General features: G+C 38.5%; 1 protein-coding gene across 1 annotated transcript in view; it reads right to left on the minus strand.

Annotated features, from left to right (window-relative positions):
• Nucleotides 1–27377, minus strand: part of LOC136864566 (zwei Ig domain protein zig-8) — a 729461-nt gene that overhangs the window by 271578 nt on the left and 430506 nt on the right. The window contains exon 4 of the mRNA XM_068226246.1: nucleotides 10530–10616. Coding sequence (XP_068082347.1) covers nucleotides 10530–10616 — 87 coding nt within the window. The remainder of the gene's footprint in view (nucleotides 1–10529; nucleotides 10617–27377) is intronic.

Genomic DNA, 27377 nt, shown 5'->3' on the forward strand with positions numbered 1-27377 from the left:
GTGTGTGGCAAAATGAAATCATAATTTACGACAACTTCAATCATTCTAAGACACATTTCTTTTACGATAATATATCAGTGAACTGTGTGTAACTTTATTTACTTGACATTCGTCCCATACCAGGGCAAAACTTACTATTTTCCCTAGTGCACTTTCTCGATCTTTCGATCACCACTGTGAGAAACCCAGTGAACATTAAGGACTTTTTACAATAAGATTAAATAGTACAGACTAGTATGGTGTAAATACTGCCCTAAAATCACCTTAATCTGTTAATCATATTTGTTCAGAGACTGTGATAGAGACTGTTACAAATCACATTTTCAACTGCTTATGGACTGTGTTCACTACTTTACAATCGTATTTCAGACATAATTAGTGACGATTATGAACTGTATTACATATCAAACCCATGAACTGTATATATAAGAACTGTGTTTTCTGCAGCATGGACTGTGAATGTTAATTCAACATCATAAAATCAGTGTAAGAATAGAACTGTGCATTACGACAGTGTGTAGTATTAATATCCGTGATATTTGTGAATTCAATAGCGCCAATTGAACTTTCCGTGTTCCAAAATTTCCTCCAAGAACAACGGAAATCTTGACAAAAGTGTTACGTGATCTAGCTACATCAAACTTCGTTTCCTACGAGGGATTTACATGGTTTCTTCAGTTATGCCACCCATCGAGGGACGTCGACGAGGGAGATTGGCGTGGTATCTTCACTGAACATCGCCGGTGCTGAGTTTGAGTCTTCGCCCGCACTCCGCGGAATGTTCCAGACACCAAGTCTCCAACTCCAACACTCGTAAGCAGATCTTCTCGTATTCGGAGTGAGTAATCACAACTGACTGACTTTTTACAAAGCACTTAGTCCAGTACAGTGCTATTACAAGTGCTTCGTGTGGATATTAATTCATAATTTTATCGTTATTTAAAAGAAGTTCACATTTTGCTATAAATTCATTTTCAAAGTTATTAATTAATTTGAATTCACATTACCTAGATGAACTTTAGGACTTTCAAGTGCTTTATTAATTTCATTTTCCATTTGAACGAACTGAAAGTCATTCAGCAAGAAATCAAATATTTTATTAATTTATCAAACTTTCCATGACAAGTGTGTGCTCATTTTTGTGGTTTTAAATTTAGAAAGACTATAGGTCAGCACCATATATAATGAACTCTTCCCAGGTGCGAATTGATATTTTGTGTTTACAGTTAAATTAGAAAGACTGTAGGTTAATCATGCTCTATGGAAGAGTGAAATTATTCTTGATATTCTCAAGCAAACAGACTTCAAGAAGATCATAACATAAATCTTTGATTTTTACATTTTTGACAAATATTAACTACCAAATTGAGTTGCAAGTGCAGGGTGATATATCTGTGGCTATTATTAATAATTTTTTAAAAAAGGAATTACCATCTATTATTCGCCCTGCGATACTATCCGTCCCTGTACCTGCTCCAAAAAACACCGGACACTACCTGAGATCCTTCCCATGCTCAAACCCGGCAATCATTTCCCGGTACAGTATGTAAATGACACATCTCCTCCTAAACCACTGGAGCAATTTCAATCAAATTTTGAACACTTATTATTTGCTATCCAGAGACGAGCATTGTGGGGGTAAGCCACCTCCCCTTGGGAGTGGGGGGTTAGGGGGTCAGGTAAAATAATAATCGAAAATAGTGTCGAATCCGTAGTTTTGGGGGTCGCTGAGGTGAATAGTGACACTCCAGATTTTTTAAAAGTCAAATTTCTGCTCCCATTTGGGTGGGGGGCGAGGGGGGACTGATGATGGATGTATGTGTGTAAATGACACATCTCCTCCTAAACCACTGGTGCAATTTCAATCAAATTTTGAAACTTATTCTTTGCTATCTGGAGAAGAGCACTGTGGGGGTAAGCCATCTCTAGCCCTCTTAGGGGTGGGGTGTTAAGGGGTCAGGTAAAAGAATAATCGAAAATAGTGTCGAATCCATAGTTTTTGGGGTCTCTGAGGTGAATAGTGACACTCCGAATTTTTAAAAAGTAAAATTTCTGCTCCCATTTTGGTGGGAGGCGAGGGGAGACTGATATATAAAATTAAACGAAAATAGTGTCGATTACATAGTTTTCGGGGTCGTCGAGGTGAATTGTACACTCCGGATTTTTAGTATCGGGGAGGGGGAAGGGGGTCAGATATACAAATTAGCGAAAATAGTGGCGAATCCATACTTTTCGGGATCGCTGAGATGAACAGTGACACTCCGTGTTTTTTAAAGTCCAAGTTCAGTCCCCTTTGGGGGGTGAGGGGGGAATGATACATAAAAATAAACGAGTACGTACGTATGTATGTATATATGTATGTATGTATGTATGTATGTATGTAAGTATGTATGCATGTATGTATGTATGTGTGTAAATGACACATCTCCTCCTAAACCACTGGAGCAATTTCAATCAAATTTTGAACACTTATTATTTGCTATCCGGAAACGAGCATTGTGGGTGTAAGCCACCACTAGCCCCCTTAGGCGTGGGGGTTAGGGGGTTCAGGTGAAACATAGAAAATAGTGTCGAATCCATAGTTTTTGGGGTCGCTGAGGTGAATAGTGACAATTCCGATTTAAAAAAAGTCAATTTTCTGCTCCCATTTGGGTGGGGGCGAGTGGGGACTGATGTTGGATGTATGTGTGTAAATGACACATCTCCTCCTAAATCACTGGTGCAATTTCAATCAAAATTTGAACACATATTATTTGCTATCTGAAGACGAGCACTGTGGGGGTAAGCCACCACTAGCCCCCTTAGGGGTGGGGGGTTATGGGGTTCAGGAAAAAAGAGCAAAAATAGTGTCGAATCCATAGTTTGTGGGGTCGCTGAGGTGAATAGTGACACTCCGGATTTAAAAAAAGTCAAATTTCTACTCCCATTTGTGTGGGGGCGAAGGGGGCTGATATATAAAATTAAAAGAAAATAGGTTCGAATACATACTTTTCGGGGTCGTCGAGGTGAATTGTACACTCCGTATTCTTAGTATCAGGAGACAAACAAAGTGAGGATAAGACAGCCCAGGAAACCTTAGGGGCGGGTGGGGGAGCCAAGGGGGTCAGATATACAAATTAACGAAATTAGTGCCGAATCCATACTTTACGGTTTCACTGAGATGAATAGTGACACTCCGGGTATTTTAAGTCCAAGTTCAGCCCCCTTTGGTGGGTGAGGGGGAGTGATATATAAAAGTAAACTAAAACATAGTTTTCGGGGTCGCCGAGGTGAATTGTACACTCCGGATTTTTAGTATCAGGAGACAAACCACGTGGGGATAAGACAGCCCAGGAAACCTTATGGGGGGGGTGAGGGGGTCAGATATACAAATTAAAGAAAATAGTGTCGAATCCATACTTTTCGAGGACTCTGGGATGAATAGCGACACTCGGAATTTTTAGTATCAGGAGACAAACCACGTGGGGGTAATACACCCCAAGAAACCTTAGGGGCAGGGGGGCAAGGGGGCTCTGATACAAAAATCATCAAAAGTAGTGTTCAATCCATACTTTTCGTGGTCGCTGACATGAATAGTAACACTTTCGATTTTTTAAAACTCAAAGTTTAACCCCCTTTATGGGGGAGGGGGTGTGACATATAATAATAATCGAATATACTGCCTAATCCATAGTTTTCCGGGTCGCTGAGATGAATAGTAACATTCCAGCTTCAGCCCCCGCTTGGCATAGAGGGTGAGAAAGGGTGAAAAAATAAATTGTCAAGAATGCCCAAGGTAATAGACGTGTGTATGTTCCAGTATGACTTTCAAGTATGATTTACTACCTGGAAAACGTACTGTGGGAGTAAGACGCCCCTAGAACCACTTCGGAAGCGGATGAAATATATAATCCATATTAACAAATAGAAGTCAGTTTGGCGCGATCTACACATACTGTACTATACATATATAAATTAAGTCATAAAAATGAAAACAGACGTGAATTAATGTGACCATTCTAGGCATCCTAAAACTTAAAATTTGGTACCAGACAACCTGATGACTTCAGGATCCTTAGAAAAATCTAAAATTCTCAAAATTCTCTGAGAGGGACACGTTGGGAGTTTCAAATATGCATAAGAACACAGTCGGTGATATTTATCCTGAACGATAACCTATAGGTTTCATTGGGCCTAAAAGTTTCCTGAAAGTCCTAATTTTTAACCCCCTCCCCCATATCAAGAGGGCAGCACAATCTCCCAGACGAGTTAGAAAATAGAAATGTGGCAAAATTATAGCTTTTTGCCTGTAACCGATGGAAAATTTACGAGATGTTTAAAAAATTTATTTTTTTACCCCCCAAAAATATCGAAATATGGAGGCAATTTGGTGGCTAAACGGTAAGTCGTATCACAAAACGGATGGCACAATCTCAGTTCAATTTGGAGTGATCTACAACTTTGGTCCTACGACTTTTTGTCGTATCTCTATCCCTTAATATAAATTTGGCTCTATTTCTGGATTTACCTACATTTTTCACTTTGTACACGTATAAGTGATAGTTTGAGTCATAGGAAAGATGGGATCATCAAATTCTACACGAATATTGGCCCACCCAGCCAAATTCTATGTTTAAAGCTGTCGCATAAGTATGTGAACAGTAATTCACTGTGTGGAAACCTCACACAAATTTCGCCCTATTCAACGTTTCTAAAATAATCTTGCCTTTAAATAGATGAGATACGAGGAAATATCGTAGGGCCAGCCATTTAGATAGCTAAATGAGGCCAGAGTCGTCTTTTTATACAATCCGTTTTTCAATATGAATGCACCGTTTAGCAGCAGTTATTCTATAAATGAAGTTGAACATGCATGTACTTCCGTATGTCGATCTACATTTATTAGTTTAAGTCGATTTGTAGCGATCTAGAAAGGGGTGTGTCTTGCATTGTAATTAATACTTTACAAATCAATAGTGACTCTCAGCAGGAGGACGTCTGCTGTTGTAATCAGTACTCCCCACATCGTCTTTAACTAGCAATAGGAATGGGGTAGTTCTCCAACGCCTGTGTACCATTGTAATGCATAATTCCCTTCTTGATTTGACTAGCAGAAGGCAAGGGAGCGTGCATTTATTTAAAACTCTTTTACCTGATTCTCTTTATCATTAGATATAGGTGCCCCCGATTATTAACAAATTTACCCATCAAAATGTGACTGACGTTACGCATAGTGAATTGCGGCAGACAAGTGGACCTGTCGTTATCATTACAACTCTGCAACTCGCACTTCACATTAGAAACAACGTCTGCGGACCTCCCTATGCTTTTTGTCGGATAATGCCAAGAGACATGCAATTAAAATATTTTAATTCACTTCATGTACAGCAATTTACTTCGATATCCGTACACATTGTAGAATACCGTAGCGAAGCACGGGTACATTTGCTAATATGATTATAAAAACTAAAACAACTAAAACCTGAAATTTCCATATATAAGAGTTTTTTGTAACGATTACGAATTCATCACATGGAGATTTGATCAAAGATTATTTAAAAGTGGGGGCGGGACAATTTAGTCCAAAATCTGATACAACAATACGAATCAGCTCAAAATATAACACCAAACCTTGAAAAAATCAAACAAAATGAAGTCAATAAAAAAGTGTTCCTCTGTTGACTGAAAAGAGTGGCACTAGCGTATTATTAAACATGGTATCATAATAGCTCTTGCAGGTCTAAGAGGAAATTTAATTGAGAAAGATCAACAATACGAAATGTAATTCATGTATATCACATATAATTGCACCTTTATCAATGTTTTCATTACGTTTCGAATACAGTATATTATCGGGTTTAAAACATTCGTAATTTGTTTATACGGCTGTCCATTGTACCTACCAGTATTATAATACATTTTCTGGTATAAAATTAAAGTCTTAATATTATTATTTCAGATAATTATTTATGATATTGGTAGAACAGTAGATTGAACAACAACGCTTAAAAGAGAAATTTTCCGTGAAGGTACGGGTTGTTATTGCCGGCTGGTGCACTGGCAAGCTGCTGCTCACGGGCTTTTCTAGCGAGCCAAGCCTGCACATGTCAGGTGTATGGGCTCCGAAGAGGCTCGGTGCAGGTCTTTCGAGTTGACATCTACAGGCTATCTGTATGTCTGTCAGGATGGGGCCCTATCTATGACACACACACACACACACACACACACACACACACACACACACACACACACACACACACACACACACACACACACACACACAGACACACACGCACGCACGCACGCACACACACACAGCCTTTGAGCCATCGAAATTAAGTAATGAAGTCTAAAATCCTCGCCCCGATTCGGAATCGAATCAAGGGTCCGTTCGGCCACAGGCCAGCATGCTAACATTTCCACCGTGAAGCTACACTTAAAATTCCATTTTGCTGGATTGCAACAACTAAGCCAAAAAATTCGATCGCTTCGTCCGACATGTTTAGTCAAACCTGTCCATGGTTTCGTCATCACACTACGAATACTCTACCACTGTCTCTACCTCTTTGTACCGATTTGTACAAATTTTCGCTACTTTCACCTCAGCTACATCTAGTTCTAAATAAAATACCCCATGAACAACAAAATTTCACTCCTGTACAACAGTCAGCTTAGAAGTAGAGCGATTTAAGGATAATTTCGTCTGCGACTTCTTTCTTCTTACAAAATACCGTTGAATACAACCTGCAAACCCACTTAACTCTTGTTCATTATGATGTGATTTCTCTCCCTGTGCCATCAACCAGATCCTTGGACGAATGGTCAGTGTAAGTTCTGAGGGTCTCCAGTTCGATTTGCGACTGGGCCAGGGGATTTAGCTGCTTGTGATTCATTCCTCTGATTTGGTAACTGGATGTTTGTGTTTGTATAAATACACATATCTTCGTGTAATCTCCACAGAAATATGTAAAAGTTGAAAGCATCCCTCCGCATATGTTTGGCGTCAGGAAGGGCAAGCGGCGTAAAAATGGGCCAAGTTCACATATTCCATATATGTCACATCCTACTCAATTTAAATGGCCTGTGATTATCTTCTAATATCGTAGCCTTTTTCCTAACCGGCATTCAACCTTCTCAGGTTTCACCCCAAATGACACCATATGAACTGATCTTTATAGCATAATCCAAAGTTTCACTTCAAACAACAATTTACTACATTGCAAGTCTTAATCCTGGTCGAGTAATTAAGTGAGGATTGTGAACTCTAATGCTCCACTCATTTCTGATCTCCGATTCATAAATAGTGTGGATGGTTCAGTCTCGATCACCAGGGAAGATCCATCGAATGAATAAATCATTCTTGTACTCACGGGGGCAGCTGAATCAGTTGAAGAGCTACCTGAAGAGTGAAGGGTATTATTTTCTTACTTTCCTATCACTACTGGGAAGCCAACTGAAGAATTGCAAGTTGGATCATTAATGATCCATTTGCAGAACCAAAGTGGCTCGTCATAAATAGAATGTGATGTTTAATGTTATTTAATCGCATAAAATTAAGGTGGAGTATACATTTTCAGGCCAGGAAACTCTGAGACTTTACCGCTTCCAATTGTTATGACACTTAGTAATAATCAGTTGAAACGAACTACTGACGGATGATACTTTACCTCAATACACAGTTTATTACTAAGTTCCATAAAAATCAGAAGCAGGAAAATGGCAGGATTGCCTTACACGAGCTATGTTTGTCCAACCCTTGCCCCGTTTTCCTACGGGGTCGGGTATGAGATGAGATGAATCTGTTGTGGCAGGTTTTTATAACCGGATGCCCTTCCTGACGTCAACCTCATCAGAGGAGTTAATGAGATGAAATGAATGACGTGATATATGATAGTAGGGAGAGGGTGAAACCCGGTGCCGGCACATAGCTTACTCCTGTAGAATAGCACCAAGGGGTCTGCTCAAGGCTTAATGTCCCCATCCGACGGACGAATCACCATCAACAGCGTCATATGCCCCCTCACTCCATATGAGCACTGCAGAGAGGTTTGGAATTTAATTCAGGCTTTTGGCACGCAATCCTGGGATTAGAAGTTGTATACCACCACCTCCCCTACCATGCCGGCCAGCATTCTGATGGTGAAAAAGTTTCGACCAACGGGACTCGAATCGGCTAACCTCGGTGTCAGACCGTTTTAGACTTCAGCGTCCTAACGATCATGGCCACCAGGCCTATGATTGCGTTAATTGCTACTGTGTTTTGGAAAGCATGTACCTTTATTACTGACTTCTAATATCCACGGGAACTCTAATTTTATGTGTGGACGCGATGTTTCATTTAAATGTCCTACAAGCATTGATCATGAATCGAATTACGGTCACATTGGTGAGAAGACAGTGACTGTGTGATGGTCGGAGTCAGTTCCAATTCCATTTCCGGTATGAATAACTGATTCCCCGTCAGGAAGCTTACACCAAAAATGAGTACCAGGTTAATTCCTGAGGGCGAAGGTGGCCGGGTGTAGAGCTTACAATTCTACCCCATCAAGTTCCGAGGTTACTGATAGTAGAAGCCTTTACCTTCCACCCCTCCAAGGACCTTCATGGCCTATACGGAGATGACTTTACTTTTTATGAATAACTGAACCAAATCTTTCTGTGTCAATCGCCTTCATTCAAGTCGTAGATTAAAATGATTTTATCTACTACCACAACAAAAACTAGGCGTTTTATAAACAGTTTTGCGGTTGAAAAAGAGGTCTTTTCTGGACACTGTGAAATAAAATTATTTCAAAAAACTTTCTAATATTTTGTACAAAACATTATCCAGATTATTTCAAGATCTATTAATGGAAGAATGAACATTTCGATTTATAATTTATCATATTATATGTGTTCTCCTAGAACATCCATGGCCTGCTATACATTATACACTTCTCCGTGTGCTTCAAAAGGCACGAAATTACTATATATAATACCAATGAGTATATTATAAGAACGTAAACGAAGAAATTCTAAACACTTCTAATATTGGCATGTTACATATAACTGTTTCTTTTCAATATAGTTCTTCCCATAGAATTGATATATTTATTATGGTAGTATATACAATTATTTATGCCAGTTGTTCGGCATGAAAGTTTGTACATTCACGTAATTTAAGCACTCGGCTAAAGTCTAATGATTCAATCTTTACACTCATGCAAAAACGGTTCACTTTACGCATGAGTTGCATAAGTAACTATTCCTTAACTGACTACTGATGCTGCTACCCCTACACCACGGGACACGCGACGGGTATAAGAGCTAGGAAATAAATAAATAAATAAATAATAAATAAATAAATAAATAAATAAATAAATAAATAAATAAATAAATAAATAAATAAATAAATAAATAAATAAATAAATAAATAAACAAATATGACCTGAGAACCAAGGAAACTCTTCTGGAGTATAAGAGATACCTGATATTTTCTCCTTTAAACACAAAAGAATAGTCATTCTCTTTTTTTCTGGAGTCTTTCTTTGCACTGTTTCGAAATAGACATCATATTATGCGTCTACTACATCATTGTTAGACGGGAGACATAGCTTAGGTTTAAGGCCTCGCGCAGACGAAACTAGTCACCAGTGGCTAAGCGTGACCATTGGCAGCCACTAGCCACCGCCACCTAAATTACGATTAATCGTAACTTTCGATCAATTGCAGTGATCAAGATAACATAATAGTGCGAATATAATAAAACAATCCAGGTGTGGATTCGCGTGTTTATCACATAGGCTAAGAAAAAGTCTATCTGGAACCAGAGAAAAATATACAAATACCGGTTAAAAATGTTGCATGCTGAAAACAGGCCTTTTATAGTTTTTGACCGTAATTACTTCATTGCCCATAGACACCTCAGTTGTTGACAGTACCAGCATATCTACTGACATAGGTCTCTAGAATTAAACACAATTAAGTGGAAATCGATTAACGCTAAGCTTTGAAATTTAATTTAAATACTGTATTTAGTCAAAAAGGAAAATAAATTTCTAAAGTCCTCACGATAGTTTTTTATACACGTTTGACAGAGAAACGGACTGACTATTTCAAATTGTTCTAGAAGCTGATAGACTGAAATCACGGGTCCCAGCTGAGTCTATCACTATTTCAACTTACTTATGTCAATATCGGCTAGATGATAACAGATTTTGAAGACCCAGGAATCTATTTATTTATTTTCCTCCTCTTCACTACTCTTCCTTTCCTTTAATCTCACTCTAGGAGGAATTAGACCTCCTCCTTCAATAATTATTTTAAAAAGCTGATGATTTCTTAAAACGACAATGATCAGCAACAACTTCTTCAGAACTTAACTTTGTAATATATATAATCTGTGCAAAACTAATGCTAGCTGAAATGAAAGCATATTCCGTGTAAACAAAAAGCAAGAGCAAGCGAGTTAGTTGAAAAGAAACTTTCGAGTTAATATCAAACCAAAACTCAATCATATCAGCGGGTGAATGTTAGTCAGATTAAAGGGAGGACACACAAGTAAATAGAACCTTCATCACGGATCATCTGATGCAGGAGGATGCCATTGTCGTGAACGTCGTCATTGAGTCGCCGGGGCGCCTCCATCGGGGGTGCGTCTGTAAGAGAACAACAATTGTTGAAGCTTGTAAAGGAAATAATTAAAGATTTTTTCTTGAGTGTTAATCACGTTCTATATCTGAAATTAAACGTTTTATCCATTGCCAGGATGAATATCTACTGTGCGTGTTGTATAACCGGTTCTTACCGAAACCATTCAAACAGGTTAAATGCTCTATAAAATATTTTAGAGCTATGGATTTCTGAAGGCACTTTTGCTGACATAAAATTACAACTGTTGGTGCATTTGCATAAAACACAAAGGGGACATTGCCGGAGAAAATTTTTAAGTTACTAGACAGGACTTTTGAGAGTAGACATGGGGCTACAAAGTGTTTCTTGTTTACTGGCCTACTCACTGAAAATAATCATACGTCATTGCTCTATGAAATAAAAACCTCCTCTGAAGATCGTGAACACATATAATTTAAAAGTATAATTTGTAACTAAGATCTCTTCGCGATTAATGGTCTCTGAATTCACTGAAAAGTTGAAACAAATATTATAATAGTGCAGTAAATTATTTGTGATTTATCTTATTGACATTTCTCTCTCTCTGCATGATATGAACAAAACTACAGCAGGAAATTTAATCAATGCTCTTTCTTCATCGGTGTGAGACTCTTATGCTACTAGAAAAACCATGTACATGCTACAAAACGCTCCATCAGCTATCGGAATGAAATGAAGAGAATAACAATAATTAAAAATAATAAACTGGTGAATTGGAGAAACGATATTATTTGACTCCGTTTTGTGCGATTATCTTGTCGAATGAAATTGAGTGTTTTATTTCATGGTGATACGTAACAATATTAAATGGCATGGTGACTATGTGCGATGGACCCTAAAACATATATTTTTTGTAATGAACCTGTACAAGAGCGTAGCAGAAGTTGTAAACAAGTAAGAAATATAGTTACCATACACATTTCATGAACACTCCCACTTTAAAATAATATCCAAAAGTCAAAGAATAACTGTATTGCTTCATTGCATATAGATTATGCAGCATAATCTGTAGACATACTGGAAGGCTGAGTGCAATGTTGTCACTCTCTTTGGAATGGAACATACACCTTCCCACCAATGTAAAAATTACTAAAATACTACTGGGATATATTGAATGGAATTGAGACACAAATGATGAAATATGTGTTCCATCAGGTGAAGCTATAAAAGAACGAAGTGATTTCTGAACGTTTTTTAACGTTTGAAACTCCATATAATCCTATAATGGGCAAAAGTACACTTTACAACAACAATACGTGATTTCTATTTATATCACAGTCCGCATTGTTCCTTCAATTCGGTATGGAAATATCCAGCAATGCACTCCTAGACAATATTTACTTTTCCTCGTCATACCCCGTGTATAATTGACGCATAGATGCACCACCAACAAAACACGCAGTCATAATCCTGGCTATTCTTCATTAAGAATTAATTCTTGATGGTCATGATACTAACACTCACTAAAATGGTCAGTTCTGGAGCTCTCTCCCTGTGTACTAAAAATTCGACACTCATGACAACGAATATATGACCCACACAGAGTTTTTTCACGGGACCTAGGCCTACCTTATTGCTGCATGTTTTCAAGTAGTGTGGAAATCTAAAATGTAATTCCTTTATGATATGCACAACACATGGACTCATAGGTTAACTGAACATTGCAACTTGTTGCTTATTACAAATATCGTAGTAGGAGACATTTCAGCGAGCGGTGTGGACTTAGCTCACGGCATACAAAAATAGTCAACAGAAGTCAGGAAACGGTTTGATTTGCTGAGTTAAACTATACGAAGTTACAGGCGATAAGAGAGTAATGGCGGACAGTGCATAGACGCAGAATACGAAGCTCGTGGCGAACATGAATTTAGCAGGTGAAGTTTCGCAGTGTGGCAGCTCAGAGTGTATTACATTGTCTCTACCAGTGCAGTGGTTCACAGTGAGTGTTAGTGAAGTGATTGGTGGAAGCAAAAAGCAAAAATTTTATAAATTAATAATGCCACGCAAGGTGAAGCAAGTGCCAACGGAAGCCATAGTTAAGCAGGCCGTACAGGAAGCGCTGAGCAGCAAGGAGACACTTGGCACGCTTGCCAACCTTATACAGGACCAGGTAACAAAGTCAGTTGTTGAACAATTAAAGGAGACTATTCATTTCAATACGAGTGTAACTGAAGGACTTAGGAGGGCTCTGGAGGAGCGGGACAAAACAATCAGTGTTTAAAAACTGAACTGCTGGATAAAACTGACTGTTTGGAACAGTATCAAAGAAGGCAAGTGCCTACGTGTGCTCGGTATACCTGAAACTGTGGACGAGAACACTGACAACATCGAGGTCAGTCGTTCTGTGGATGACACTGGTAGGTCTCACAGGGGTGGGAAAAGTCCAGAACGGGTGTCCGCGACCTATAATCGCCAAGTTTGTATCATACCGTAAGAGAAACGCTACGTTCACGAACAGAAAGAAACTTAAGGGCTCAAAAAAAAAAAAAAAAAAACCACCCACGAGGATCTAACTCCAGCACGACTCCGACTTCTTCAGGATTCAGTCGCAAAATTTACCGTCCAGAACGTATGGGATCATATATGTAAAACAAGGGAACCGTAAAATAGCCACAACTAATCGTTTAGATTTGAAGAGTATTTACTAGCCATGAGCAGACTCACTGCAATATAAGGACCGCCATAGTCATTTTAGTTCACTTAAGTTAGTTTTCCACATAGTTGTAGTTTTGATTTAGATACTAATATTATAGTTGCAGTAGGTACTTCTTACTATCAGTTGTAATAATTTAACTTTCAAGTTGGCAGCATTAAGCAACCAGGAAACAAATGTCTCTAATTTCAGTCTCCTTTCACCACTGTCCCAGACAGGTCATTACCCCGTCGTGCCAGTCCCCTCGCAGAATACCGTTAACCGTCTTGAAGACATTCTTACGCCCTACCGTACTTCTGCATGCTATAATGTTTTCAGAGTCATGGATGCGTCAGTCTATCCCTTCAGCACTAGTTAAAATGTGTGGATACAGTTTAGTTAGGAACGATAGAGAGGAAAATCCTGGAGGGGGAGTCAGAATATTAATACGTGATGATTTGAAATATAAGGTAATATTTAAATCGCCAAGTGTATACTCTCACAAACCGGAATTCTTATTCGTAGAAATTGAAGCTCGTGGTACGAAGTGTTTAATCGGTGTAGTGTACCGCCCACCGACGACTGGAAACATCACAGATCTAGAGGAAGCGCTACATGATTTATTTTTCCAGGTATGAACACGTGATTTTAATGGGAGTCTTTAACACTGATCTGACGAATGAAACTGCTGAGACTAGGCGAATAACTTGCATGTTTGAATCCATTAATATGACAATTCTGCCGTTACGACCCACACACCATGTTGCCACCTCACATACACTCCTCGATCTAATCATTGTAAATAATACTGGGTAATGACCGTACATTGTCACATGGACAGATGCATGTGCCAGGTATTTCCTGACATGGTATGATTTACGCTGCTTACTCTTTGTAGTGTCCAAAATACAAGCCTAAACAATCACATACCGAGGACGCTCTGAGCCTACCATGGCACACAATTCAGTATATATAGGACATCGACGACAAAGTATCTCATTTTAAACGAACTTTAACTTTAACTTTAGACGACAGACATGGCTCATAACTTACTGATCAAGTAAAGCGGCCCTCTAACCCTTGGCTCAATCAAGAAATTCGACAACAAATGAAAGACAGAGCCACAGCTTATAGTTCCTGTGTGAAACATCCAGCACAGGACAATTTTGACAAGTATAAAAGACTCCGAAATAAAACAACGCAGATGATAAGAAACGATAACATATGCTACTCGTACGAAATATTCAACACACATAACTCTGCTATTGTATGGAAAACTCTACGTGATATGGGTCTAAATGAAACAAAGACAAACGATAATAACCGTAATGTACCTTTGGACGATTTGAATGATTATTTTAGCTCAAGGAACATCCAGATGGACAGAAGTACCTAAAGAGCCACAGATTACCTTCAAAGGGAAAGCATGGCGGAGAAACATTTTTCTTCTCTCATGTGACTCCAGGTGATGTAAAGAGCGCCCTCAATGACATAAGATCAGGGTCTACTGGACACGACGGAATAAACCTGTCCATTTTAAGAAAAATTTTAGACATCATTCTTCATACAAAAAACGCACATTATTAACACCTCTTTTATGACAGGAATCTTTCCTGAGAAGTGGAAAAATGCCATCATCCGACCCTTGCCGAAAAATAATACCCCCACTACCCTTGACGATTACCGCCCTGTTAGTATCCTCCCTGCACTAGGAAAAGTACTGGAGAAACTAGTACACAAACAAATGACAGACTATCTCATACAATATAACTTACTCGACAGATATCAATCAGGGTTTAGATCGAATTACAGTACCAACACAGCATTAGTAAAAGTAACTAACGACATTCAGCTAGCAATGGATAACGGACAAATGACAATTCTAATTCTTCGCGAACTTACAAAGGCATTTGACTGCGCTGACAAAGACATTTTACTAGCCAAATTAGAAATGATGAAATTTTCTAATAATGTATTATGCTGGGTACGTTCCTATCTCAGTGGACGTAAACAATCTGTGTCAGTGGGAGATAATGTGTCTAGATGGCGAAATACTGAGATGGGGGTAGCACAGGGTGTGGTGTTATCACCCCTTCTGTTCTCCCTATACATGAATGACCTATCAGAAAAACTGACGAACTGTGAATATCATTTATACGCAGATGACATCCAATTGTATATTCATAGCAAGCCGAATGACATACAAGAAGTAACCATGAAATTGAACGAAGACCTATGTAACATTAATGAATGGACTAGCAGCCACTGCCTGAAGGTAAACCAATTAAAAATTGCAAGCCATCATAATAGCATCTAACAAAGCGCATGCCAAATAAGAAAGCATCAGTATATCGGTTATCAAGATCACTGAGACACCTTCAATACTGAAAGACTCCGTTAAGAACCTTGGAATAATTGTTGATAAGTAGTTCAGTTGGTCAGAGCACCTAACAAAAATTTGTCAACATGCATTACGTTCATTTCACTCACTCTACAAAATGACGGACTTTCTAATTACCTGTCAAAACCAGGAAATTGCTTGTTCAAGGACTAATACTACCAATATTTGATTATGGTGATGTAGTCTACAATAACATAAGTTGTTCACTTGGTTCTAAATTTCAACGGGCGCATAATGCCTGCATTCGATTCATTCTAAATGTTCCGCATGTTGCCACATCAGCCCATTCCTCCATCAGCTGTACTGGTTAAGATTATGTGATAGACGTAAGTACCGTGCTGTTTCTCTTCTGCACAAAATACTGCGAACAGGTAAACCAAATTATCTGAGAACAGATTTCAGCTACCTCTCTCCTTCTGGTAGAGCACTTTAAGGTCATCAATAAGATCCCTGCTGTCCAGCCCCACTCACCACAGTAGAACGTATAACAACTCGTTTGTACCGGGGACCATACGTTCCTGGAATTCTCTCCCGGCTGAAATGAGAGACATAGGCAACCTAAAGCTATTCCGAAGAATGTGCTGGAAATTTTACCTACATTGAGATTAGTTTACTCTAAGAAGCACCCTCAAGTGTTATATTATTAAGTTATATGAATAAAATGTAAATGTAAGGTTAGTAACATTATAGTTTAAATTTTTAGAGATACAGTTTTAATTTCTTTTCTTAAAATGCTATTTGTTCGGGGCGTCGACCCATGTGGATCTTATTCCCCTACTGGCACCATATTGTATGAACCTGCGTGTAATTGGAATGGCGGTAGTGTGGAATGTTGTGTGTGAGGAAAGGAAGATTAGGACGTCTCACACACCCAGTCCCCAGGCCAGGGATATTAATCATTACAATTAAAAAACCTGACCTGGCCGGGAATCGAACCTGGGGCCGCCGGGTGATAGGCAGACGCGTTGCGCCCTACATCACGGGACCGGAAGAATTTTAATAATAGTAAACATTATAAATTCATTTTAAAATATTAACATTCTTTTTATCTTCTTCTTCTTAATCTGTTTTCCCTCCAGGGTCGGTTTTTCCCTCGGACTCAGCGAGGGATCCCACCTCTACCGCCTCAAGGGCAGTGTCCTGGAGCTTCAGACTCTGGGTCGGGGGATACAACTGGGGAGGATGACCAGTACCTCGCCCAAGCGGCCTCACCAGCTATGCTGAACAGGGGCCTTGTGGAGGGATGGGAAGATTGGATGGGACAGGCAAGAAAGAGGGAAGGAAGCGGCCGTGGCCTAAAGTTAGGTACCATCCCGGCATTTTCCTGAAGGAGAAGTAGGAAACCACGGAAAACCGCTTCCAGGATGACTGAGGTGGGAATCGAACCCACCTCTACTCAGTTGACCTCCCGAGGCTGAGTGGACCCCGTTCCAGCCCTCGTACCACTTTTCAAATTTCGTGGCAGAGCCGGGAATCGAACGCGGACCTCCGGGGATTGCAGCTAATCACGCTAACCACTACACCACAGAGGCGGACCACAATTTTTATGATACTTTAAATTTCAGTTAAATAACATTTCACCGTTAACTTTAAATATTATTAAACGAATTTTTAATTTTAAGTAATTATAATGCTCAGTATATTATGTTTATGCAGGTGCATAATTATGTGGGTTGGCATAATGGCACGCTTCAAAGCCTGAGCCTCGCCATGTACAGAAAGGCATTAATAAATTAATAAATACATACTTTGCAAGAAAGGTAAAGTATGAAATTTGAACCAAGCTGAACGTACTACAATGTCGGATCATGCCCAGTCAAGGTAGTAAAGGCGTGCTTAGTTTACCCGGAAGGAATGGGTTCGATTTCCCGTCAGAATTAAAAAGAAGAAATAATATTTTCATCTCTGGAGCGGCTCTTGGTGTTACAATTCACACAGCCTACAACAGAAATGTGTACCAAATTAATTTCTGGAGGAAAAGGCGGGCTAGGCGAAACAGCCAATCACTATATAGTACTTACATGGATTACTTCACCTTTCAGCCCTCCAAGGGCCCTCATGGCCTGTACAGAGATGGCTTTTTGCGTTCTTTTGAACCTTGTTAGTTCTATATCTCATATATACATGGGAAGAGTATGATTTCAAACAATGATAACCTTCCAGCATAATTTGGAAAAGTTACCCTCAGATTATTTATTTGTAACTGATTCCCAATATTATGGGATGTCACTTTGACAAAGGGTACCATGCATAATTTGTCATTTTAAATCGTAAAAATAATTAGAAATTATTATTTCTCCAAATCTGAAGATCGTCTTTTATAGCCATTAGTGCTGTTCTTTGTCATTCTTGTTCCTAGACCGAAACGGTCACAAAATTTGTTAAGGAATTTGGCCCGCCTCTGCATCCCACAGGCAACCCTGTTACCGTAACAGTTTGTACGTCATACTTGGCAACAAGATAGTTCACTGGGGGATTGTAGATATCATTCTTCTTACGATAGACAGTTGTTATTTGTCCATTTCGAAGTGGATAGTGGGATCGATTATGAAACCGGTCCTGGTTTTCCAGTCGATCGCTATGATGTCAACTCTGCATGTACATAAGTTTGGGGGCAACACAGGGAGCTCTTCGTGCACTAACTCCTCTGAGACAGGCTGACGCTGTTTTAAATCATATGAGATGATATCTTGTGTTCCGGAGACATTAAAAGTATATTCACATTCGTCCAAATTTTTCATTTTATTAAAATGTAACGCTAAATAACTCTCACAACGATATACTATGACCTCGGTAGTTATTTTAAAGGGGAAGTATACGTTTATGCGATATTGAAATTTTGAAATAAAAAAGCTATATATCTAATTTTATCCGAATTACAAAGTCAGGTTTTCTATAAATTTGTTTGTGCTGGAGGGTAGTTTTAGTGAATGCAACGGACCGAGAACTGCTTCATACACACTGATCTAGAGGGAATAAAAGTCTAAAAAGGGAGGAGTATTGGTGCATAACGAGGTCAAATATCCTACTAATGAGCGCTGACTAACAACAAATGAGTTCTATAATATTATTATCATCATCGCTATCATGATTACCTCGTATCATGCAAAAATTAGCCTCGTAAAATTGTATAGGTCAATCTGAATTATCTTACATTTTTATGCATCCAATAATGAGAAAGAACGAACAATTTTATACTGCAGTTGTATCATGAATTGCCTGAAGTATAAATCGACATTTGGTGGTTTTAGTCTGAACATAAAATGTTACATTCCATACAACAGGAGATATTTTGTTATTTAGTGGCCATATCCGCCATTAAAACTCCCTTTAACAATTCTCCCAGGCGGCAATTTATGCTCAGAGCACAAAACGGCTTTCCGTTAGTTCCTGCCGTCACCCAGCAAACATAGTTACAGAAACATATCGTCATCAGATAAATGCTTGCTATCGGAAAACAACAGACCCCTCATTGTTCCCTTTAATCTGCAGTACAGCAGACATACGAAGCTAATGCGGGTTATATAACATCGACCAAAAAGGGAGTGTAAGCCGCTGTGTTACGTGGCGTCGTTTGTTCGAGGCTAATGATTCCTTGTTTACCAAAGGAATATATTCCAATACAAACAGACGAATAATCATGACTTTAAACAAATGCTATTTGTTCAGGGCATCGACCTAGAAAGATATTTTCCCCCTAATAATCATGATAGTATTACTAGTTATATATTAAAATGAGAACATTCGTATACAAAAGAACAAAACAAGAAGTAGTTGTTCTAATACTTTAAGCTCGCACTAACCCTTTCCCATATGAAAAAATGAGTTGATTTTTTGCTTTAAAATACATGTCTATGATGGGTATAAGGTCTGGAAATGGGAAAAATACTTTAAAATGTATTTCTACCATACGGATTCTGGAAAGGTACCAGCACTATCGTGCTAATTAGGTATTCGTTGAACAATGTTTAAATTATCGGACACAAAACAATGGTGCAGTGGAATATCTTAAATGGTTCGTAACTAATTATTTCAGGGCAAGGGAGGGGGCGTAAAGGAATACCAAATAATGACAACAAATTATATTGTTGGCAATTAAAAACATACTTAGAGCAATTTATATGAAAAGGATTCAGTCAAATGTTTCATTTAATCTGTTTCTAGTACGTCATTTCTAAACGTTTAATATGTGTGTGGAACATTTGAAAACAGTTGCTTTCCTTGTAGAAGCGCAGATAGACATCGCAATTTACATAGTGAGTTTCCGTTTTACTATTGCGCCGAAAAATTCTAGGCCTGGCACTTGCTGGACAACCATCCGCTTATTCATTGCAGTCCGGGTTGACGCAACAGAAGCAACTCGTTAACCCGCTAACACTTAGAAGGATTTGGTAACAGTGGAGTGGAAAAGGCCTAAGTCTGGGAAGGCAGCAGCCATAGCCTTAATTGAGATATTAGCCTTAACATTTTCCTGAAGTAATAATAATAACAATAATAATAATAATCAGCATCATGTGCATCAGCTACCCAGCAGCAGACCTCTAGGCAGCCTGTCTACCAATTTCCACATTCCGATTGTGTTGCTGCAATCTCGTTACAAGATGATATCTGTATTTTATTATTACTATTATTTCATCTGTGTTATTATTATTATTATTATTATTATTATTATTATTATGTCCGTATTATTATTATTTTATCTGTGAGATTGTAATTATTATTATTGTTCAATTCAATTATATAATGTTTATCGCTTGCGTGATTGTATTTAATTTATTGTTTATATATATATATGTGTGTGTGTGTAAATATTAGCATTTAACCATGTAAAGTAAGACTTGCTACATAATATCATATATGGATATGCTTTGTAATAAGTTTTGACATTGCAACGCACATGTTACAATAGTGCTAGCGTAACTGCCGAGTCATCGTGTTCATTTAGCGGTGAGCTCATCTTTTTTTGGAGATACCTAGGTTGCCCAGGGCAATTTCAACATTGTATGTGACATTTGGAGCCGGGTGGGAGTAGACCACAGTTATTTCTGGAGATTGCGTAGGTGTGTCAACTAAAGTCTATATAAGCTGGCTGTATATTGTAGCGTCAGTCATTGGTCAATGGGAAAGTGAGGCCACAGTTGGTCGGTCAGTCAAATGGATAGTGAGCAGTGAGTGAGTCAAAGGGAAGGAAAGGCCTCAGTCGGCCACAGTTGGTCGGTCAGTCATATGGACGAAGAGACTTGCCATGACGTCATATAGAAGAACAGACTTACCAAGAAGTCATATGGATGGAGACACTTGCCAAGAAGTGTTGTACTGAGATAATAGTAGTCAGTCATCTGGATGGAGAAGAAGCAGTAATATGGATACTTAGTCGTCAGTGAAACAAAGAGGATACATCACCAAATTAGGCTTGATACACCTACAGCAAAACACCAACTCAAAGGAATACGTCGTAATTACACTCAAAGTGTTGAAAGTACAGTCAAGTGAACCAGTGAGGGATACATTTCTTGTATAACTTTTAAATGTCCGGTCAAGAGGAATTCAAATTTAATGCCGAGTTTCTTTCAGTTGTAATGTCATAATTTTATATTTTCATCTGATTTATGGCAGCGGGTCTTGCTATTTTTTCTATATAATTTAAGAATATATTTTGTTATATCAAATTAATTTATCGTTTTATTTCAAGAGTAGAATTACATAACCTCAAATTTAATGGGGAAACAAAACGACAATCTCCTTTTCCCAGAACTTATATGGTATGTTGTCAAAAGTAAGCTTATTACCCCACACCCTCGAGATATTCAAGATTCTCATTCTGTTATTGCTGCAATGAGTTGTAGCTGGCGCCCATCAAATAACGTATACTAAGAACTAAGTGTGAGTACAAGGTCCGACGATTGTGTATTTTATTTAATGAATATTAATTTTCATATTTTTCGTTTTAGTTCAGATTTATATGTTTTAAAAGTTAGTAAAGGAGTCAGGAACACCTCATTGCTAAGTAGCAACGAATGTAGAATTCTATTTGCCGGTTCGTATGGCTGAGCTAATGTAATATTGTCGGGTGACACTGAGTACATCACCAGAGATCTTTAACATGCTATAGACAATGACACGGAGTAGCCCGATATTTGTCACCCTTCTAAAAACGACCACCTCATCCGGAACTTCCCTACGAACTCGGACACTACCACTGGTCGCATTGCCCATGTGTGTTCTCAGGCATTCTCTTGATAAACGTGACAGACTGTGTGCACCTTCTCTTGCCAGGATTTCCCCCTATCCTTTTCTACAAGGTTCAGAACTTAGAAACTGCTCGGACGTTCGCGAAGTAAACTCTTAGGAGACTATTCATCTTTCCTAGTTTAAAATATGGCAGGTTTAAAACAATCCAACAATGAATAAACATTCCGCAACAATTAGTTACACAGTTAAGTGTACCCAGGACCCAGGAACTGAGGTCAATGCATCAAAACGCATTACTTGGTTATGAACCGGAGACTTTGCTGCTGGGTCGGGTGACGTTCACGGCTCGGGAACAAAAGGAATCGAGGAGGACGAGGCGAAGAAAAGAGACAGCTAAACACGCTATGAGAGAGAAAACTGAGCAGTGGAATTTTTTTTATATCTACCTGCCGGTAAGTTTACCAGCCCGTCAACGTGAAAGTCAGGCCGGAAATTCGCTCTAATGATAATTATTCCCGACTGTTTAACTCAGACACTCGCGTACAATCAAAATAAATTGTTGGTTGCAATTTAGGTATCAAGCATTCTCCTAATACTCACTAAGCTCATAAAGTCGGTTCAGTGCTACCTCTATAGGCCTTGACTTGCCGTTGACATTCACTAATTGTGATATTTTTTAAACTGCGACGCGCTACTAACATTCATATATAATAGCCTGCGAATTATTATTATTATTATTATTATTATTATTATTATTATTATTATTATTATTATTATTATTATTATTATTATTATTATTATTCGTGAGAACGGAAAGCACCCCGCTTCCTCAATACTAATAGTCCACTACCAATCGCAGAGTTCGTCTTCTCGGCTAAATAGATTTACAACGCTCTGATACATAGAATCAACGATGCGAATACGTGACTCATCGCTCGAATGACAACTGAGAATAAGACTGTATCACTGAAAAATGACAATAAGTATAAGACGCTGAAGCCTGGGTGTGTTTCCTTATAAGCAGATCCTCCCAGAATGGCTATGTGATTAAAGTTCATTGCACAGTCAGAAAGGTACAAATGTCTCATGGGTTATTCGTCCAACTCGAGAAGATTTTTAGAAACAGGCGTGCTTAAAAAACGATCACTAGTTTCCAAGATATTGATTTCTTTCAGATAGCGTCGGGCACGCCACTCGACTTAGCTAAGAAACTCCCTGAGATAGAACAACATTTTTTACACGAACATAATTATCACATATTATTATTACATCAATATTCATAATTAAATTACCCCTCAAAGGCTTGGACTTTTATTTCTTGTGGAACGTATCACGTCCTGAGGTTTTAGCCGGAGCAGGAAGGGTGTTTAAGTATCATTTCAAAGCTGGAAGTGTAGGATTTTTATCTTTGGTTTTTAATGTAAAAACCTACAAAGATTAACCATTGCCATATAAATGCCTATTTCGAATTAAAAGGCTACTGTTTTCACTAGTGTTGATTGGTATAAAATATTGCTTACTTACTTGATAATGACAGGTCCAATAATACCGTGCTTGGGAACTTCCTGGCTTTATTATTATTATTATTATTATTATTATTATTATTATTATTATTATTATTCTTTCTTCGTTATGCCCAATTAAGGAGCGCGATTGAACTTATTTAGCTGATGACGTTGCCTTTTTCTTCTCACTACATCTCTTCATCTTCTCGCTGTGGCTTTTCTTGCGATCTTCTGACCAGGTTTTGTTGGTGGTAGTGCTTGGATGATGTTTAAAGCGGTGATTGTCGACTGATTTTTTGAACTGAGATCTGTCTAACACAATTTCATCTATGATGCCTATTTCCTGAGGGTCCTAATCATTGGCTAAATGGTCAGTGTACTGGTCTTCGGTTCAGAGGGTCCCGGTTTCGATTCCCGGCCGGGTCGGTGATTGGTTAATTCCAATGGCTCCGGACCTGGGTGTTTGTGCTGTCTGCAACGTACCTGCAACTCACACACCACACATAACACTATCTTCCACCACAGTAACATGCAGTTACCTACACATGGCAGATGCCGCCCACCTTCATCGGAGAGTCTGCCTTACGAGGGCTGCACCCGGCTAGAAATAGCCACAAGAAATTATTATTTCCTGAAGACCTTTTAAAAATTAGAGTCGCCATTGTTTTTTTACATGAATTGATAGGGCAAGGTTCAGAATTGAAGGGCTTATTTCCAAAGTGACGCATCTCCAAGAAACAAATTTTTTTCAGGATTCACCATTTTTAATTACCTGGTTTTGTGATAAGATAGAGACTTCATTTTTTCTATGTAGCATCATCACTTCGAACAAAATCTGCTTGTAATGGTGGCTAAAATCTTAGTGCAAAGAACACCATAAAAATGGACGGCGGATCTTGGATTTTCGTCGCTTTGAAACTGAAGGGTGGTTCGAAATACGAATTATGCAGAATGGTGTGGGCTAGGTTTCTTCGTAGGTGCTCAAACTTTCAAAATAATGCTTAATACTTCACAAATGCTGTGCTTAGTCACAATTTAAGAATTTCAAACTACACATAATATGAATTGAAAATAATAATGTTTACTACCGGTATGTTAAAAACATAAATTTAATTTAGCGAAGCCTAACATATGGCTGAAAGCAAACATAAATATGATTGCTTCGTATTTTTAACACATAATTTTTCGGGATAAAATGATGGGAAGGACCTACTGGTCCATACACTTCACATGCACAACTCATAAGATATACTTAAAAAAAATCAATATTATATTCGAGTTGAAGGCGTAATGTTTCTCTTTGTGGGTTTCAATATTCAGAAGTTGAAATCGAAGAGGGCATTGTATCATAAAATGCCATGTTAGGATGTCCTTCACTTACAATTTATCGAGGAGGCTCTCTATATCCTTGCCTTTGTCTTCTTTCAATACATTGCTCAATGGTCCCTGTTCCCTTTCAAGAAACAACAATTTGCTACCTCATTTCAGCAGGGTGCGTTTGCACACTACAAAACCACGAGCAAAAGAGCAGAATTCCGCCACAACCAGTAAGCGGTCAGGTGATATATGCGCGCTGATCTATTGGTCATGTGGAGTTAAGGCACTTTGGAAATAAAAACATCGCGGACTTGCGTCACTTAGGAAATAAATACAACTTTCGGTTGCCATTTTAATCACGATGTACTCCACTTTGAAAATAAGTACGTTCCCACATGATAAAGAACTATTGTGGTAATACAATTTCACGTTAAGCTTGAATTTGCGTCACATTGGAAATAAACCCTTCAATTCCTTTGGTCAATCTCTGATTACCCATTCTGAAAATACGTCCATAAATTTTCAAACGTATTTTCCTAAATGTGTTTGAGATTTTCTCTGAATGTTGGTACAGGTCATGAGATTTCCTTACAATCCAAATTCCCCCTGTACAGACTGGTCCAAAAATTTTCCTTGAGATTTTTCTTTCTGGCTTTTCTACATCTTTAATCAATGATCTGTCCCCAGTGATCAGTGTTTCAGATGCATATAGTTCTTAAGGCTTGATTGCAGTGTTATAATGTCTTTTTTTTCATTTCGGGATATATATTTTTATTATATCTGCTCCAAGTGAGTCTGTTGCAGTTTGCTTCACGATTGAGTCCTGAAGGATGGATGACTTCTCCCAGGGATTTGAATTTAGACACTTGGTATATTTTGCCATATTAGGTTTTCATTGGTTGTCCGTCTAGGTACTGAAGATATCCTTTCATGTAGTGAGATTTCTGATGTGAGATCTGGAGTTCTGTTCAGGATGTAATTTCAGGGAGTTTTTCAATCGATGCAATCGCTTCCTGTCTGTTATTGGACAACATTACTAAGTCATCAGTGAAAGCCAAACACTGTCAATTAATTTTTTTTCACGTAATCCTGCCAAGGGATAAACCTTTAACTTCTTTTTACCAAGTCCTAATTAGTTTTTCCAAAACAATATTAAACAATGTAGGGGACAACACATATCCTTGTCGGACTCCTGTTTTAACATCAAATGGTTCAGAAAATTTCCCTAAGAATTTAACCGTGGAAGAGGTGCCTGTTAGTGTTTACATGATTAATTCTCTTGTTTTCCTGTCTACTTTGAATTCTTCCATTACACGGAAAAGTGTCTGTCTGTCTATAGAGTCATATGCCTTTCTGAAGTCCACAAAAGTAATCACCGTTTGCCTGCTTTTAACAGTTTGTAGGATGGTCTTGAGGTTAAGAATCTGTTCTGCGCACGACCCGCTTTTCCTGAACCCTGCCTGGTATAATCCAATCAAATGATCTCTTGAGTAGGAGTTTTGAAAGAATTTTGTAGGTGACTGCTAGTAGGGAAATATCTCTGTAGTTTCATTCCCTTTCTTATATAACGGGTGAATTAATGCACACTTCCAGTCGTCAGGACTTGTTTCACTGATCTAGATATCTGTAGGAATTATATGGATTTTCTAAGCTAGATTTCTACTACCTTGTTTCCACATATCAGCAGTTATACCATCATCCCCTGGAGTTTGTTGTTTTTTAACACGTGTATTATTTGTTCAACTTCTTCTACTGTTGGAAGCTCTGAATCTGGATTTGGTTCTGATCTCAAAAGTGAGTTGGTCAGTAGGAGGTTCGCAATTTATAAGATCTTTGAAATGATCTGTCAAAAGTTTAGATTTTTCTTCATTATTTCGCCGTTTAAAACATAGAGTGTGTGCCCTATAACTCGTCAGTTCTTCTTTGAAGGTTCTGTAAAAGTTCCAAGTATTGATTTTCTGTAACTCTTGCTCGATTTCTGCCAGTATGATCTAACCGTAGTGACGTTTATCGAATCTTATATTCTTTGATATCCCCTTCTGGATGTTAATGAAGGCATGCCACTTCTCTGTGGTTTTATGCAAATTGCTTTCATGCGGAGTTCTATCGCTTTATCACTGGTATCCTTCCACCACTTATGTTTACGTTTCCTCGGAGGTATGTTAGTGCACTTGCCTGCTTTTACAAGTTAGTCTTTAAGTTCTGACCAACTAGTAGCATTTTTCTCGGAGATATTAAACAGGAAAGAGCTTCAGTTTTGATTCAGAATGCTAGGTCGATTCGTGGGTTTCGACGTGATCTACATTTGGGTCTGTTAGGTTGAAACTTTACTTTGATTAGAGATAGGTGGTGATCAGAGTCGATGATATATTTCTTGACTTCTACATTCATTATCTCCTTTTGGTTTCTCTTCGTAATAGCCAAAGGGTCTATCTGAAATTCTCCTAAATGGATGTTCGGGGAGATCCAGGTTGTTTTCCTCTACGGACGTGCTACAAAATGAGTTGATATTAGTTTCACATCAAGTAGCATACATATTTTGAATAATCTTTCTACATCTTACTGGTTATTTTATGGGCAGGGTAGAGTCCTACGGTGGCTTTGTACTTCTTTTCTTTGTCTATTTGTGCATTGAAATTTAGGCTACCGTTTCTTCTAGAGGTTCACAAATTCTTTCGAACTTTTCTGAGTCTTTTTAGTT

This window comes from Anabrus simplex, chromosome 1 (assembly GCF_040414725.1).
Source record: "Anabrus simplex isolate iqAnaSimp1 chromosome 1, ASM4041472v1, whole genome shotgun sequence".
Taxonomy (NCBI): domain Eukaryota; kingdom Metazoa; phylum Arthropoda; class Insecta; order Orthoptera; family Tettigoniidae; genus Anabrus; species Anabrus simplex.